Source organism: Corvus kubaryi, unplaced genomic scaffold (assembly GCF_017639235.1).
Source record: "Corvus kubaryi isolate FWS band 111438036 unplaced genomic scaffold, C.kubaryi_AGA036_p1.0 37354, whole genome shotgun sequence".
Classification (NCBI taxonomy): Eukaryota; Metazoa; Chordata; class Aves; order Passeriformes; family Corvidae; genus Corvus; species Corvus kubaryi.
The window spans coordinates 2,747,641-2,764,939 of NW_024581116.1; the positions used below are offsets into that span (position 1 = coordinate 2,747,641).

Genomic DNA, 17,299 nt, shown 5'->3' on the forward strand with positions numbered 1-17,299 from the left:
GAAATCAAGGAAAGCAGTAGTAATTTGCTAATAAACTCAGGCTCTCAGATGATGATGTTCTTTTAAGGTAAATATACCTTAACTTGATTTTTTGATAACCTGAACAGAGCTTGTGATTTGTTGCTTGGCACTAAAAGTGTCCTTAGAGAAGATGAAAAAATGCCCTGCTTGTACAATATGGAATATTAAAGAAAAATTACTTTGGCAAACAGCAAGTTTCCTGGTAAACACTCTCTGGCTCTGTGGGAGTGGTACTTCACTGACCCAAAGTGTTTGCTTTCCACAGAGCAAAGGACAAGCAAGAAAAAGGTCTGTGAGACTGAAATCTGCAGGTCTGTCATATGAGAATGTCACAATGTAAAATTTTTTTATATTTATCTCCTCAATGGGGATAATCCAGGGAGTAAAATTTAAGCCCCTACTCATACAGAGATGAAATGCAATAAATGTCCATGCAAATGGTTTTCACTACAACAGAACAGTGGGATGACAGAGGGGCAGTCAAGGCTGATGAAATTCACCACCAATACTTAAAGAACTAATTGAACAAATCTTTGAACCATGATCAGTGTTCAAGGCAAGGTTGGATGAGGCTCTGAGAAACCTGTGGGTCTCATCCCTGCCTATTGGAACTATATGATCTTTAAGGGCCCTTGGAATTCTGTGATTCTAGCAACCAACTTCATGAAGAAAATCATCACACAAAAGTCATTTAGAGAATTGGGAAAATTGGGAAGATGGATATGGAACTTCTGCCTAAAAAAAGGAACTAAAGGAGCACTTGAACCACTGACCTCATCTGATCCAGGGAAAAATTTTGAATTGAATTATTGAAAAAGCAATGCATAAATCCCTGGAAGCTATGCTGATGGCAAAACACGTCTAATATTTCAAACTTCCATCAAGCAAGCCTGTGAGATGAAGAGGCCTCATGGTCAAAGTCCTTAAAAGGAAACTTTTACATTTTCCTTTACGTACAAAAATATTATACAAGTTACTCTGCTGCTCTGGTATGCAAACTGCTGGCACAAAAAGATAAGAACCTGCTTGTTTGCAACTGGAAGAATCAAGGCTAAAGTGGAATAATTATGTCACGTGGCTGGGTATGGTAAAGTAAATACAATCAGTGTGACCTGGAAAATGGCAGGGCTGCTTTGGGTTGCAATGGCTCTCACATTTACTGTGTCAATAATACCATATACAGACAAGATTGCAATGGGAATGATCAGAAATATCATGGTTTGGATACACTAGAGGCAAAACTAGGTTCAAAGGGAGAAAAGGAATCAGGAAAGGACTGCTTATCCGAGAGGAGTTTGAGAGCAGATAATGGGGTGAAAGGGAAGGGAAAATATGGGTTCAAACTCAGAAAAAGGGAAAATGAAGAATAGAATCAAAGAACAATAGGAGGTGAAGGACATTGACAGACATCAGTGACAGCTGAGGGCCAGCCACTGCAAAACCCAAAGTACTCTTCATCAGGTCAGTGTTTGGATGAACAGAATAAAACTGGGTCACAGTATTTATATAATTGTAACTTGATAGTGGATCTAGATGTCAGTTTACATTTCAGAGATATAATTAATAGCTTCATGGTTGCACACAAATGCCTGCATAGCAGTCAATTAATATTCATAGAATCATAGAATTGCTGAATCACAGAATGGTTTGGGTTGGAAAGGACCTGAAAGATCATCTTGTTCCAGCCCCTGCCATGGGCAGGGACACCTTCCACTATCCCAGGTTGCTCCAAGCCCTGTCCAGCCTGGGCTTGGACACTTCCAGGGATGGGACAACCACAGCTTCTCTGGGCAACCTGTGCCAACTCACAACCCTCTGAGTAAAGAATTTCTTCCCAACATCTAATCTAACCCTGCCCTCAGTCTGTTTGAAGTCATGACCTCTTGTCCTGTCACTCCATGCCTTTGCCAAAAGTCCCTCTCCAGCTCTCTGGGAGCCCCTTTAGGTGCTGAAAGGTGCTCTAAGGTCTCCCTGGAGCCTTCTCTTCTCCAGACTGAACAATCCCAATTCTCTCAGCCTTTCATATTCCCCTAAGTATTTAGCTCAGTTGTGAGTCCACAACTCTCTGACATTCCCCAGTGTATCCTGCCAGGGCTCCAGCTAAAACCTGGAAAGGCTCAAGTTTTCCATATGCACTTTGCAACATCCTTAGCACTGCGAGGGTGTCTTGGAGATCTTGTTTTATATGAGATAGTGCCAAGTGCCTCCTTACAGGCTGCTGCATTTAGACTTAGGTCTCCACTAACCTAGAAGATCTCCCTCCTTCTGATGGGATAACTAACTTAGAAGTAGAAACCTACATTTCAGATACCCTCTTTTAATTAGACAACTGTATAATTCAAGTGTATTTTATGACTTATCTCAAAAGAGTTTATTCATTGATTTATGAAGAACTGCACATATTTGCTTTTCCCTGACTTGACCATAGAAAAGCACTAACGCAAGCATGTGTACTGAGATATCGATAGTCGTGTGGACAACTGGATATTTTCCAGCAGCAGAAAGCTGTAAAAGTTATGTATTGGTTTCAATCATGAAATATTTTTTCCTTAGCAATCATTTTTCCGTGGTTCATTACAGAACAGTGTGTTCTAGGCTCATCTTTCTGGACTGTGTGTGCATTTTCTATCACATCACATGTCTCTAAAAGGAAAAATATTGCAGGATGCAGAAACCGGGAATCTATGTCTGCCTTTGCAGCACTTTTCCTCAGGGCCTTTTCCAGCAAGTAAGTGCTCCCTCTTGCCTTTTTCCCCATCCAGCCATATAGTTCCTTCACGTCAGGCTGTGGAAAGGCTCAGCTTCAGTGAGGTGTGTAGAAAGCCACCTCAGTCAAGATATGCTTTGAACGTGTATTTAAAATACCCTGTAGTTATGCATCTTTTATCAACTTGTTTCCAGCTTCAGACTGTTATCAAATCTATTCCACTACAAAAAAAGGTGAGAAGCCACTCCACAAAGAGGCTTGTCTGTGGTCAAATCAAATTGGTTCAGGAATTATTATGAGTCAAACTGCATTTAATCAGCAATGTCATTTCCAAATGACGCTTCAAGCTGGGATTCTGTGATTTTAAGTGGCCAGTCTATGAATACTTATTTTCACAGCTCCCAATATTTCTCATTTGCTTACTGCAACCAGTCCAATAGAATTCTCCATGTGAGACTCACTGACTTGGAAATCAGATTTTCCTGTTTTCTAATACATTTTAACATAAGTTTCACTCACACAAAGTTCAAGATATTTTTACCAACTGGACACCATCAAAAGAAGACCAACCTTCTGCTTTACTTTTATGTCAAATGCATGAAAAGGCTGAAATGCTCATATATAAGCACTTAAGGAATATAAATATTTTAAGGAATTAATTTTATGCCCATAATTTTGAAAAGGTTTCACAGTAGAAGGCCCCACATTGTCACTACCGCTAAATTACAGAAAATCTTTTTCCAGCAAATACATGTAGGAAACCAAGAGGTATTAATGAAAAACTTCAAATTGTGTAGCCTGTTTTTCTCAAACAAGAATGTCTGAAGTCGTTAACCATGTAAACTGAAGCCAACCCCATAAAACCTGTTTTGTCTATGAGTAAAAAACAAATGCCTCCAGATGATCATTACATTCGAGTTATCTATGATAGCTTGAGTCTGCATTGCTTTGTGTCTTTCACTATTACTTAGAGAGAAAAGGGTGTATTTCTCACTTCCTTTAAAAAACAGTAAAATTAATAAATTGCCTATATCAAAAGTCAGTTTGGATTCTAAGAAAAGTCATTGTGGTTTGTTTGCTCTGTTTCCTGTTGGCCAGGCTTATTTTAAACAAGGGATTTGTTATAAAGGATCAGCTGGGCTTCTGTTTGGTTACACCTGACTCTCACAGAGGAAGACATATCTGAAAAAAATACTGTTGTTCTAATGGTGAAGCTGAAGTGACAATCTCTGTATGCTTAAAAAAGAACAATTATGCATTTTTACACTACTCAGATTTGCCACATTTCAGCAAAGATTGAAAAGAGCATGAGCATGGGCATGTATTGAACTTTGATACGAGAAGTGTATGGTTGTAGTGATTGGATCATTTACTAATCCATTTTGGGCTTCATGAAAATGACTTTCACACACATATGCAAAATTCCTTCTGCAATTTTGTATGTTAGACTTTAAAAGCCTTCTAGAATAGTAGTACTATGAAATAATTATGTTTATCACCCAAGGAAACCATGAAATCTCCTTGCTGTAAACTTTCTAGAAACATATAGAAAAACATCTCTAAGGAACAGCCTATTTTTTTTTACAGATCACTTTCTGGGAGCACAAGAGAAGGACTAGGCCTCTAAAAGTTTCTGGATAACAATATTTTTTTTTCATTATTCCAATATACAGTGCTTATGTGCAGTTACTGTTGGTTCATTTAGGTTTTTTTGTTTATTTTCCTTGGTGATAAATACACAGGCAAAGGTTTCAAGTTTCAAAGTATCACAGAAGGAGACTTACTGCAGTCATAGAATCATAGAATGGTTTGGATTGGAAGGGACCTTAAATAACCTCCATTCCCAACCCCGCTGCCATGGGCAGGGACACCTTCCACTATCCCAGGTTGCTCCAAGCCCTGTCCAACCTGGCCTTGGACACTTCCAGGGATGGGGCAGCCACAGCTTCTCCTCACACTGCCAGCCTCCAGGTCTGCTGTTAGAGGTCACCTGTAGGCAAAGGTCCCTGAAATGTCTCCTTTGAAAGCCAATTTCAACCCTTAAAGACTGTACCTGTGCCACAGAGGGCAGAGACCTGACCAGCACATCCCCTTGGACCGAGAGGTGATGGAGAGAAGCCATGGTGAGGAGCTTGGCTCGCTGAAGACCAAAGGCACACATGGAATGCTGCGTTTTCCTGAGAAGCATGCACTTTCTCTACCTGCTTTTCACCCTGGCTGGGCACACGCCTCCTCCAATTCAAAACCAATGATGTGGGGTTACAAGAGTGCTGCCATCACAATTTCCTATTTGCAAGCCCAACATCTCAACCCTGGTGGTCCAACAGCCTTTGAAGAGACTCCTAACTTCTGCATTTCCATGCCTGGCCTTTGCTTGGGCTGGCTCTTTTGGAGGGGCATCTGCCCGCCTCTGACAGCATCTGTTGGATTGATTGACTCTGTTGCTTCTCTCCCTAATGATAACAATCTGGAGTGGAAGGTGAGTTGGGTTGTGTGGAAGAAATAATGTTCCTTTTTGCCAAATAAAGTCGGGTCTGCAAGGTGTTCTGTACAGCCAAGGAAAAGATCTATGCAAAGTTCTGAACCACACAGAACTGTATGGAATCTAAAGCCCTACTTTAGCTGTCATTAACTTCAGTGGAAACAAAGAATTGAAGAAACTGGATTTTTGTCTTCACAAGGGCAGCAGGAGAACTTCCACAGTCAAATCCTTCGAGCTGATTTTTTTTAAAGAACTTTCCATAGATTTATCTTTAAAAATATTCATACATTTGCAGAAGGCCATGGAATGAATTCTTAATTTATTTTTTTAATTAAATTACCTCACCCCTTCAGATAATCCACATGAGGAAGTAGCAATTGCTACGCTAAATTGTTCTTTGTACCATGGTTCCGGATGTCAGTTTTATTAATCTTTTATTTCTTCCCAATTATTTCACCCACAGACCATGAATTGCAGCATATCTGACAGTCATCCTTTAGAGAACAAATTGTTTTCACTATTCAAACAGGTGGGGCATGCTTTAAAGAAATACTTGCACTAGCATAATTTTGCTTTAACAGCACAAATAAAACTCAGGTGACTGTAATGAATTAATGAAAAATGCTGAGTATGGTAGATGGGGTAAAAGAATGGAAGTATCTCCCAGGACATTGGGAATCTGGAGCTGCTAGACTGCCTCCCCTCACAGTCAATAGAAATGCAGTCTTAATAACTGTGGTAGGTGTCTTATGAGGCTTTCTGATGGTGATAACCCTGGTTTCATCAAAATTGTTACAAGCACTTCAGATAAAAAAGTACCTTTGCCCTTATCTCAGAACATGGAAAGATATGGGAGACCTTATCAGAGGCAACTTCCCCTAAGTGCTGCCCGCTATACAAACAAAGAACAAAGGCAGCTATGTTTTCCAACACAGGGATTATAATACAGTATTAAAATGCTGGCAACAGCAGACAGCTGCAGGAATTCTGCAGAAATCTGGAAACGGTGAGACAATATTTACTTGCACTGTGGGCAGCAACCTTGAGCCAGCATGGTGAAAAGGGTGCTCAGTGTGCAACATACCCCAGCAAAGGCAAGGATGAGGAAGGGAACCAAGAAGGGAATAAGGAGATGTGCAGATGCTTTATGCCTTCTGATAGCCACTAGACTGCATGGAAGGAAGCAAGAAAGGTTGTGTTTCGGCAATGAGGGCCTGTCAAAGCTGCCGTTGTGATATTACCTTTTAAGCAAATGAAAGCAAAGATTCTGCAAAAAGGAAATGTGAACTGAGTGATGCCAGGTTGGACAGGGCTTGGAGCAACCTGGGATAGTGGAAGGTGTCCCTGCCCATGGCAGGGGGTTGGAACTCGAAGGTCTTTAAGGTCCTTTCAACCTGACCATTCTATGCTGCACTAGAGCAGAGCACATGCCACACATCTCTCAACTGAAGAGGGAAAATGTGCAACATCTGCAGCCATTCTGCAGTAAGTTAACCTTGACCAACATGTGGAGTGAGTTATGTGTACAATAATCACAGAATCAGATAATCACAGAATGGTTTAGGTTGGAAGGGACCTTAAAGATCATCTTGTTCCACCCCCTGCCATGGGCAGGGACACCCTCCTCTAGACCAGATTACTCAGAGCTCCATCCAGCCTTGTCTTGAACATTTTCAGGGATGGGGCAGCCACAGCTTCTCTGGGCAACCTCTTCTAGTGTCTCACCACACTCATAGTCATGAATTCTTCCCTAATATCCAATCTAAACCTTCCCCCTTTCAGTTTAGAGCCATTCCCCTTTGTCCTATCAATACATGCCCTGGTAAGAAGTTATGTCCAGTGCCACAGCTGCAGTGAGCTAATAGAATATATTTTATTCAGCAAATGGAAGTTCAGGAACCACTTGAAAGAAAATATCACAGTGTTGCCCACAGTGCAGGTCATTCTGTGCACAGCTAAGAAGTTGCTCACTTATGTATGTGCCTCAAAATATTTTATCCTACTCTTTTGCCAGAGACAGGAAAGACAACTTTGAAACAACAGCCCTGAACTCAAGCTTTTATTTAGTGAACACATTAGCACTGTAGCTTGCTGATCAGACTAGAAGTTGAAGTTCTGCAAAAGGACAGGTCTTCTGTCTTCTCTTTTTCCTTGCCCTGGAGATAAGAAAAAAAAAAAAAAAATCCAGAACAATGCAGCTCTATTGGTTCATTTTCAGTCACCTGTTCCTTAAGAAAAGTTCTTTCTTCCACAACGGGCAGGCCCAAAGCTGATGTCATTTATCAGCAATAAATATTGACAAGGAAAAAAAAAGGGAAAATGTATATATATATATATACATATACAACCCTGCACTGGGGAGAGCCTCACACCCCTGCCACTTCCTCAGATACAGGAGGATTCTGGTGGATGAAGGTAATGTATGCAGAATTGAATTTCAGCCTTAGGGATTTTACCCGTAGAGTCTCTTGGTCAGTATTGATTGGGCATTGTGCTACAAAGGTTAATGCAACTAATAGCTAAGTTGTACCAAATGTGATAATTAAAAGAAAATGTCTGTTTATAGTATCTCAGAGGAAGAACATAAAATAATTTATATCTTCTGCTCTGAAACCACACCTTGCACCTGTAGGGGTGAAAAATGGCTTCACTGGAGTCTAATTCCCATATTTCCTTGGATCAAAATGTAACTCTTGGACCCACTTGCTTCATTCTTGAAATGTGAATATAAATCAATCCATTTTTCAGAGGGTGGTCAGTCATGGGAAATGCTTTTCTAATGTCTTTTGAATTATTTTGATAGGTTGAATTTATTTCACTTGAGTATTGGGATATACAAGTATAGCTCAACTCATAACTTGGTCATCTCTAAATGTTAACTATCTGTCCAAACTTTCATGTATATATGCTGCTAAAATGTCTGATCTATATTACAGTATGTAATAAGCTGATTGCCTTTTCTTAATGCAGAGTGAATTTTTTTTTTTTATGAAATTTAAAGATGTAAATTAAAGAAGGTAGAGGAAAAAGATATTAAAGTAACTGAAAATATTCCCACTCTTCCAAACTTTCAAACCTGCTATGCCCTGAAAGCTGTATCAAATGCCAGGAGAAAGGTTCTGCTGAGGAGTGAAACACCAGGATTAAACATAAGACTGTATTTTTCAAATAGAACTTCTTTTTTTCTAGTTTTGAAGCTATCAGTGTTTATTTTATCTCTTTTTATACCCAATCAAATTTTCATGAAACCTCAGGTTTTCAAGAAGAGCTGCCTGAAAGTGCATTGCTGGCATTTGTTTGTCAGAAGCATAGAAGTGACTTAGTGGATTGAGCACTATTGACAGGGAAGGATAATTGTATCTGGGAACTATCATCTTTTGATTTTGAAAGTAAAGCCCCACACATTTAGTCCAAGAGGCAGATTGGACAGTAGGTCTGGCAGTCGAAGATGTGCGGTAGTATTTAATCAACTTTAACTCTGGATCTAGAAATTGTTTCCAGTGGCAGCACTTAATCCAGGAGGTCCCAAAAAGATTTTGTTTCTGCATGTAAGGGCAAGAAAACTCTTCTGTCTAAAAATATCCTTTCAGTTTAAGAATTTATTCTTCATTAATATCAGTGAGATCCCTGCCTCTACCTCATGCAAATGATTTCCTTATGAAATCACAGGAAGAAGAAAATAAAGACTGAATATCTGAATTACGGGATAGGACAACAGATACTGGTTTTAAACAAAAGGAGGGACAATTTAATTTTTTTTTTTACAATGATAGTTTCCCTATCAAGCAGGATTTCCTAGATTTCTATTGACCTGTACTGCTCACACCGTGGGTTTTTCTGTGAGGCCGCCTCTAAGGCTTTTTATATTTTTTGGGTTTTATTATCTCTATTTCTCTCTTGCCTGTCTGGTTTTAGGTAACCTGCTGAGCTCAAAGCTAGTCTTCTTTGGGATTTTCCACATCTTTACTCTTTAACAACCAAAAAGACATTTTCCCTCATATATTCTCATCAATACAAAGTTATATAACTTTTGCATTTCCTGACATGCAGAAAAATTGTCCTGTGTATATGAGTGGTTTCAGAGTGTCTGTGTACAACTGTATGAGGTGCCTTAGGACTCAGAGTGCAGTAGCCAACATTATTTGTTAATAACATCGTATTTGAAGGTTTTCTTTGTGTCTAGGTGTCAGATGAAACATGAGGGTGATCACCACCGTTTGCCTCAGCCATTATGATGCTGATTTAATGAGGAAATGGGGAGCAGGGAAAGAAATGGAGAAAACAGCCCATGTGTTCAGTGCTCCACTCCAGAACACCAGATCTCACTGTAGATGATGCTTGAGAAGGATTCTGATGTGACAGTACTGAACACATTAATGGGCTTTTTTTTCCACACAAGGAGCCAAACATGAAGGAAATGCTGCAAATTCAAGATGTCTTGAATAAAGGAATCAAAAGGGGACTGAACCATCTGTTTCAAGTAACACACAACTTTATGATATTTAGAGTCCCTGCTTCCATGCAAGGTGGAGTCTTCTCTCTGTAGGAGACCGTGCCCGTGCACAGTTTCAGCACATCCATATTCAGGATCAACTAAAATAAACTTCTTTGTTCAGGCTTGACGTTGCAGCAGTTTTGTATCTTGCTCACATACCACATTGTGCCATAACATTTATGCAACAGAGACTAATTGTTTCTGGGGTTTTGATTTTTTTTTTCCCCCTATAGAAATGGATCTACTAACTGCAATTTTTCTCCTGGCTGCTCTGCTACACCAATTTGATGGACAGGTAAGAACATTCATCTGTACAAAACACCCATATCTAACTCCTTTGTATAGATATCTGGCCTAATGTAGTCTGATCTTTTGATCTCTAGACATTTAGAATTTAGGGGTGCAAGTATTGTTAGTATGTTAATGTAACACATTGAAGACGAACTCTCATTGCGTACAGACTTTGTATAACTATTATTATTATTACTGTTATTATTATTATTATTATTGTTGTTATTATTATTATTATTATTATTATTATTTGTGTGTTGGTTGAGCAACATCCTGGTCTAGTGGAAAGTGTCCATGTATATGACAGGTGGTTTGGAGCTACTGGCTCTTTAAGCTTGCAACCCAAATCATTTGGTGATTCTGCCTACCAAAATATTCTTCCCTTCACAGGACTAATTTTTAAAAGACATTTTTCATAAATAAATAAATAATTTAAGTTTCAGAAATCTGATTCATAAACTTCTTAGAGAGGATTAATCTTGTAAGATGTAGATATCTACTAAGTGGGCACTTGAATGTGAGCTATTTATCTCATTATTTTATTCTTACAAATGAATGGAAAGAAACAAGTACTTTAGGAAAGAAAATTAAAATTTTCTTCAGTAAATATCAGGTGCACCATGTTGTAAGTTGATACTCTCCTTTACCTGAGTATAGATGCAGCCTAAAACAACTGGCTGAGATGTTACTTCTACCACCATAAATGTCTTAAGTTAAACAAAATTTATGACATTAATTCTTGGGGTAGATTCAGTTGACAAACAAAAGTGACAAGAAGCTCATAATTTATCTTGTCTATTAAACTTCTGTTAACTGGGACCTTCACTGTTTTGTTTTTTTTTTCCAGGGTTTTCCATATAAAAAAGTGAACGCTTTCTCCTTTCCTCATTTTAAGCCTCAAGAAGAAAAACAGATCCTTGAGCTACACAATGAAATACGGAGATCTGTAACTCCCACAGCCAGGAACATGCTGAAGATGGTGAGCCATGAATTACAGCTAGTCTGCTTTTCCCTTAAAGGAAATGATAGGACAAGCCCAGCATCAAAAGAGGCTGTGGAACGAAGGGATTAAGAGCAGCCTGATGAGAAGGACTTGGAGGTGTTCATGGATGAGAAGCTCAACATGAGCGAGCAAGATGCTCCAAGGGCTGGAGTACCTCTGCACTGGAGACAGACTGGGAGAGCTGGGGGTGTTCAGCCTGGAGAAGGATCCAGGGAGACCTTAGAGCCCCTTCCAGTACCTACAGGGGGTCTATAAGAATGAGGAAAAACACTTTATCAGGGCCTCTTTCAATAATACAAGGGGTAATGGTTTTCAATTAAAAGCAGGTAGATTAAGATTAAATAAAGAAAGAAGATTTTTATGATTAGGGTGGTGAGGCCCTGGCACAGGTTGCCCAGAGAAGCTGTGGCTGCCCCATCCCTGGAAGTGTCCAAGGCCAGGTTGGACGGGGCTTGGACCCACCTGGTCCAGTTGAAGATGTTCCTGCTCATTGCACAGGGGTTGGACTAGATGATCCTTCACTGCCCATTCCAACCCAAACTATCCATGATTCTCTGATTCTAAAAAGAGAAACACAAGCCCTGAATGAAGGAAAGAGCACGCAAAGTAAAGGGGGAACGGGAGCCCGAGCAGCAGCTTCTGAATCTCACACTGTCAGGAGGGCAAAAGGGATCTAGATCTGCAAAACTTCTCCCATCCCTGTCACCCCTGATATTCCTTGTTATCCCTGTCCCATGAGCAGATGAGCTGGTCAGTGCTTTGTGGCTAAGCCTGCCTAGCAAGGCCTGCAAACATTCCTCAGGTTCAAAGCCCAGCTGATATCAATCGCCACAACTCAGCTGCACCTGGACTGAAAATCAGTTTTATACTTTTTAGTCCAGTGCACCCAGCAGTGTTCACTTGGACACAAAGCTGAAAGAGCTCAGCAGTAAGTTATAAAAACCCCTTTAATCTGCACCATCTGGAGATTGGGACTGTGTGACAGAACTGTGCAGAATAACCTGTTCTGACACCTTTAAGAGTTGAAGAAATGTGGTTCCCGTGCCCCAGGAGAGTAAAACAGCACAACTCCTCCTCTTTCTGTGGAGGGCCACGGGAGCATCTAGTGCTCAACACCCATTCCTGTGTTTTTCTTCCTCTTCTCATGGGCTGCACCAACCTATTTATGACCTGGATACTTCTTCCTTTGTGTCTTTCAGGTGTGGAGTGAGAAAGCTGCCAAAAATGCTCAGAAATGGGCAAGTCAGTGTGGGATGAAAATCAGTCCAAGAGACAAGAGAGTTATTAATGGTACTGACAAAGGTGGAGCCTGAGCTGATGGGTTAATGGCAGTTTGCAGATGACCCCTGTGAATGTGAAAGAGAAATAAGGATGACTTTTAATCTGTTGTAGAATAGCTTTTTAAGATTATTAGAATACCACTTTAGGACCTGGTCTAGTGGAAGATGTCCCTACCCATGGCAACGGGCTTGGAACAAGATGATCTTTAGGTCCCTTCCAACACAAACCACTCTGTGAGTCTGTGATTATGAAACACAAAAACATCATTTTTGTCAGATGAATACTCTGAAAGACAACTTGGAACTCCTTAAAATCACAGGGCAAAGTGGTTGGCATCATAGGCATTTTTTAAAGAATATAGCTACAGCCCCTCTGTCCCACCTCCCGCCCTACAGTTTGCTTCTTTCCTAATGAAATAGATTTACTTCTTCTCCAGGTGTCACCTGTGGTGAGAATGTGTTGCTGTCATCCTACCCAAGAACATGGGCTGATGCAATTCAAGTGTGGTACAGTCAGTCCTCCAACTTCAAGTATGGATATGGAGCAATCTCGAAAAATGTCAATGTTGAGAGCTACACTCAGGTATGGAGACTTGAAACAAACTGCAGGGGTACACCAGAATTATAGGAGTACGCTTAAGGCAGCTGGGAGTTATTTGTAATCAGAAAAAAACTATCAGTGTCATCAAACTATTATCTATCATTCACACTCTCATCCAAAGATGAATTATAAGCTAAAATTCTTTTCCATCTAATTAGGAGGCAATGGAACCAGTATTTTGGAAGAGCTGTTCAAAAGAGAAATATTATTCTGTAGAAAAACCTTTTTTTAGAAATATCTTCAATTCAGAAATAAATATTTTCTGTGCAGGGATTGAAATACATTATTAAGAAGTGTCAAAGCAAAATAGCTGTGATGAAAATATTTGAATTTCAACTTTAGTGTCCTGCCAGACACTGTGTTCAAACACATTTGGTAACTGGAGGAAACTCATTTTTCTATGTATTCTTTCTGACAGCTAAACTTTAAACGTAAAAGCTGACTAGAAAAAATGAAAGAAAAAGTTATTTTCTGGTTCTGTTATTTTCTGAGGTTCTCTAATGAGAATTCAAGAGGGATGACTCTGAAATAATGTGTTTGGTTTTTATCCTACAGCTAATCTGGTACAACAGTTACAAGGTGGGATGTGGAGTTTCCTACTGTCCCACAGGCCCGTACAAGTACTTTTACGTTTGCCAATACTGCCCCGCGTACGTACTGCCTTCTCACTCAGTTGTGATGATTATGGATATGTTTCCAAAACATCCTTGGCTATAGGATAAAACAATTGCAATCTACTTTAACCATTTATACTTTTGAAAATACCAATGTGAATTGCGGGTTTTTAACAGCATGTGGAATATATCAGTATTTATTTTATTGCATGTAGGGAGATTTCAGCAGACAAACAAGGGCTTATCTCTGTCAGAATCAGGGATCAGGCACAAATCATGCTGTAATTTTGACCATAAAGAAGAAAATCAGGTGCAAAGTGAAATCCAAGAGCAAATGAATATTCACAGAGGTAAAGGACTGCATTTCAGAATGGTTTTGCTGAGGTTTGGCGAAACCAGGGATAGTGGAAGGTGTTGAAATGAAGTGATCTCCCAACCCCCCCATGGCAGGGGGTTGGAACTAAGTGATCTCTAAGGTCCCGTCCTACCCAAACCAGTCTGTGATTTGTGATTGTATGGTTACCTCAATCAGTTGAAATCTATTAGAGAAGCAGAGCTAGGAAGCATATAATTTTTTTTTTAACAGATAATGCTATAAAATGCAAATAATCAATTAATCTTGTTTCTCTAAACCTTATTGTCTCTCTTATTTAAAATCAAATTTTTTGTATTGGATGAATATCTGAAACTAAAACATGACAGCCTATGAAAATACTTTTATCCAAAAACTTCTGGATGCCTTTCACTGCAATAAAAAACAAACTCCTGTTAATGGCTCAGAGCTTCATGTTGATCTTGTTTTGTCTCGTAACTCTTTCAAATTTCAGAGGAAATAACCCCATGCAAATAGCTATGCCTTACAGAAGTGGACCAAAGTGTGCTGACTGTCCTGGCCACTGTGACAAAGGACTTTGCAGTAAGTCACTCCATTCTCCTTAAAAAAGGCATTCTGTAATGTTCAAGCCATTTTAACAGCAGAGCAAAAGTACAAAGTTTATACAGACATGAACAACTGGAATTTCTGGAAAATGCAGAAGTATCAAATCAGGGCTTCCAAATAATATTTCATGTGTTTTTTCATGTGTTTGCTCCTCTCTCTTTTATTTTAGCCAACCCTTGTAAGTATCAAGACTTCCTTGGAAACTGCAAAAATCTGAAAATGTTGTTTGGCTGTAGCCACCCACTGGTGAAGAAGGAGTGTCCTGCAAGCTGCAAATGCACCACTCAAATCATCTAAAGTCCTGCTGGATGTCATTACAGCTGCTGTGAGATTATAAGGAAAGAGTAGAACTCCCTGTAAAGTTTATTCACTAAAGAGCATCTGCTCATATTGACCAATAGGTAACAATTTTATCTGAAATCTGACCATTACTTCAGTCCTAAATTAGACTAGTAGCTCAAAATAACCTCTGATGTTATTTTAGGTTTTGTAGAAATCATGCTTAATGTTACTTTGTGGGTTTCCTTGCAGTGGATCTGGCACTGATTTATTTCTTTTTAATGGGAAACCCACTTTTAAAACACTTCAGGTTTTTTTGCATAATTCGTTAAATGCCACTAAACTTTCTTCTGCTAACTTTTTGTTGATTGCCAATGGAATGTCTTCCTGCTCAATAAACACATGATTTACCACCAGTTCACAAACAGAGATTTTAATTAAAGTTATTTATAAATCAAGGGGTGTGGTTTTTCTTTAATTTGGAAAATTCCTTATGGGTATTTTGAGGCTCTTTTATACTTCATGGGAGTGTGGATGAGAAAGGAAAAGAAATACAAATCAAAAAGGGATGTAATTTTTGTAGAGGCAAAATAAGAGGCACATGTTGTATGTTTGACTTTGACCTAATCACAGAGATTCTGCTACATCTGTGCATGCAGGTGATAAATGATAACTTCATTCATGTGGCTCTTTCCCACTAACCTTGCACCCTACTGCGGTGTCCCACCAGACCTCCAGCTGCTCCTCAAAGGGTCCTGGTTTTCCATAGCCCTTGAATCACATAAACCGGCCTTGAGCAGGGCAGAACCCACTTAGCACCTTCCCTTTCTATTTTAGGCCTGTAAAAATAATTTTCTCCACAAGACTGCAATTCTAGATAAAGACACAAGAGGGTGAGCAATACCCAGCCAAGAACCTGCATTTCTATTTCATTTTTCTACCTGTTTAAAGGATATCTCCTTTTATTAGATGTTAAAGTTCTGGGGCTAGTCTGGCCTGATTTTAACACTTGCTTGCACAGAGTTTCTTAGCTAATATTGGCCCAACAAATAATCACTACCTATAGAAACAGTTTGGCAGTGGTTTCCTCCCCTCTATTGTTTCATCCTGTTTCTATTGATCAAATCACCATTATAATAAAGAAATCAAGAGTGTCAAATTAGGGAAATTTATGGTTTCCAGGATATCAATTACTAATTCTGGTAGCCTTGATTTTCTACCTGCCTGAAGCTCAGTTTCACCTTCATGACCACTGCCACTGTGCAAGGTTCCAAGAAAGCTGGAGAGGGACTTTTTACAATGGCATGGAATAACAGGACAAGGGGGAATGCCTTCAAACTGAGAGAGGGCAGGGTTAGATTGGATATTAGGAAGAAATTCTTCCCTGTGAGGGTGCTGAGGCCCTGGTACAGGTTGCTCAGAGAAGCTGTGACTGCCCCATCCCTGGAAGTGTCCAAGGCCAGGTTGGATGTGTCTCTGAGCAGCCTGGTCTAGTGGAAGGGATCCCTGCCCATGGCAGGGGTAGAACAAGATGATCTTTCAGCTCCCTTCCAACTCAAAATGTGATTCTATGATTTGTAGAGAGTGTAGTTCAAACTGAAGCTGGTGAAAATTTCCTAATAAACCTGTGTTTTCCTCAGAAAACACTATTCTATAAAACTCCAACTCAATTATGGGAGGATGCATAATTTTGGCAAAACTCTCAGGTGTTTTCTGGGTTATTTTCTGAGTTTTTTCTCTTTCCTCCCCCTTTATCTGGGCCAATGAACATTCAACAAGGAATTATTTTATTATCAGAGATTTCTGAGGGAGCCTCTTCCCCAGAGAGCCAACTTTCATGCTCTGGATATCCAGCTATGGTGTTTGAGCATGGCAGCAGCAGGAGCTGGAAGGGATCTCCTACAACTTGAGGTGCCACCCTGGAGTGCCAGGCACCCTGCTGGGTTACTGCAGGGTATCCAGGCACAACCTTTGTGCTTTTTCTGGAAATTTCAAGAGATTCTGCTTCCCTACTCATGTGGAATAGAACAAACAGGAGGTGAGATGAAATGCTGCCTGGGTGTTCCTGTTTCTCGGAGCTGACATCAAGGAGTGCTTGGGATAATCCACTTTGTTGTTCATGTCCCTGGGGAAGCTGAGATGCTGCTGAATATGGGTTTATCACACACAGATGAGGTAAAACCAACATGACATTTGCTGAGATCCAGCATGTCAAATGATATTTCTCTCCATTCTTTGCCTGTATTTTCACAAAGTTATTTTTCATACTGATGTCTTGACAGTGGTTTCCTTTTTGATACTAGGAAATGCTGTTTGGTTTGTGCTGAACTGTGCTACCTTTTAGGTGTTAGTCCAGGCAAGAAGCAAATAATACCAGGAATTTCTTACAATTTCTATTCTGGTTCATAGGAAGCACATATGCTGAGAGATGATAAGAGCAACTACTACAGTACAAGCCTAAGCCTTATCTGTGGAGAGGGGTGTAAGAGCTCTTCAGTTGTTAACTCACCTGAAAAGAGCCTTAAACACAGTTTTAAACAAAGGTTATGAAGTAACTTAACAGTCTGAAGTAACTGAGCAGCTTCT

At 39.9% G+C, this 17,299-nt stretch overlaps 1 protein-coding gene across 1 annotated transcript; it reads left to right on the plus strand.

Annotated features, from left to right (window-relative positions):
* Positions 1-7,563: 7,563 nt before the first annotated feature.
* Positions 7,564-15,171, plus strand: LOC121666948 (cysteine-rich venom protein-like). The gene is made up of 8 exons (XM_042032970.1): positions 7,564-7,625; positions 9,939-10,000; positions 10,844-10,975; positions 12,199-12,289; positions 12,717-12,862; positions 13,436-13,530; positions 14,322-14,410; positions 14,604-15,171. Exons 2-8 carry the CDS (start codon positions 9,941-9,943, stop codon positions 14,729-14,731), a joined length of 741 nt encoding a protein of 246 aa, XP_041888904.1. The 5' UTR covers positions 7,564-7,625; positions 9,939-9,940; the 3' UTR covers positions 14,732-15,171.
* Positions 15,172-17,299: the final 2,128 nt, after the last annotated feature.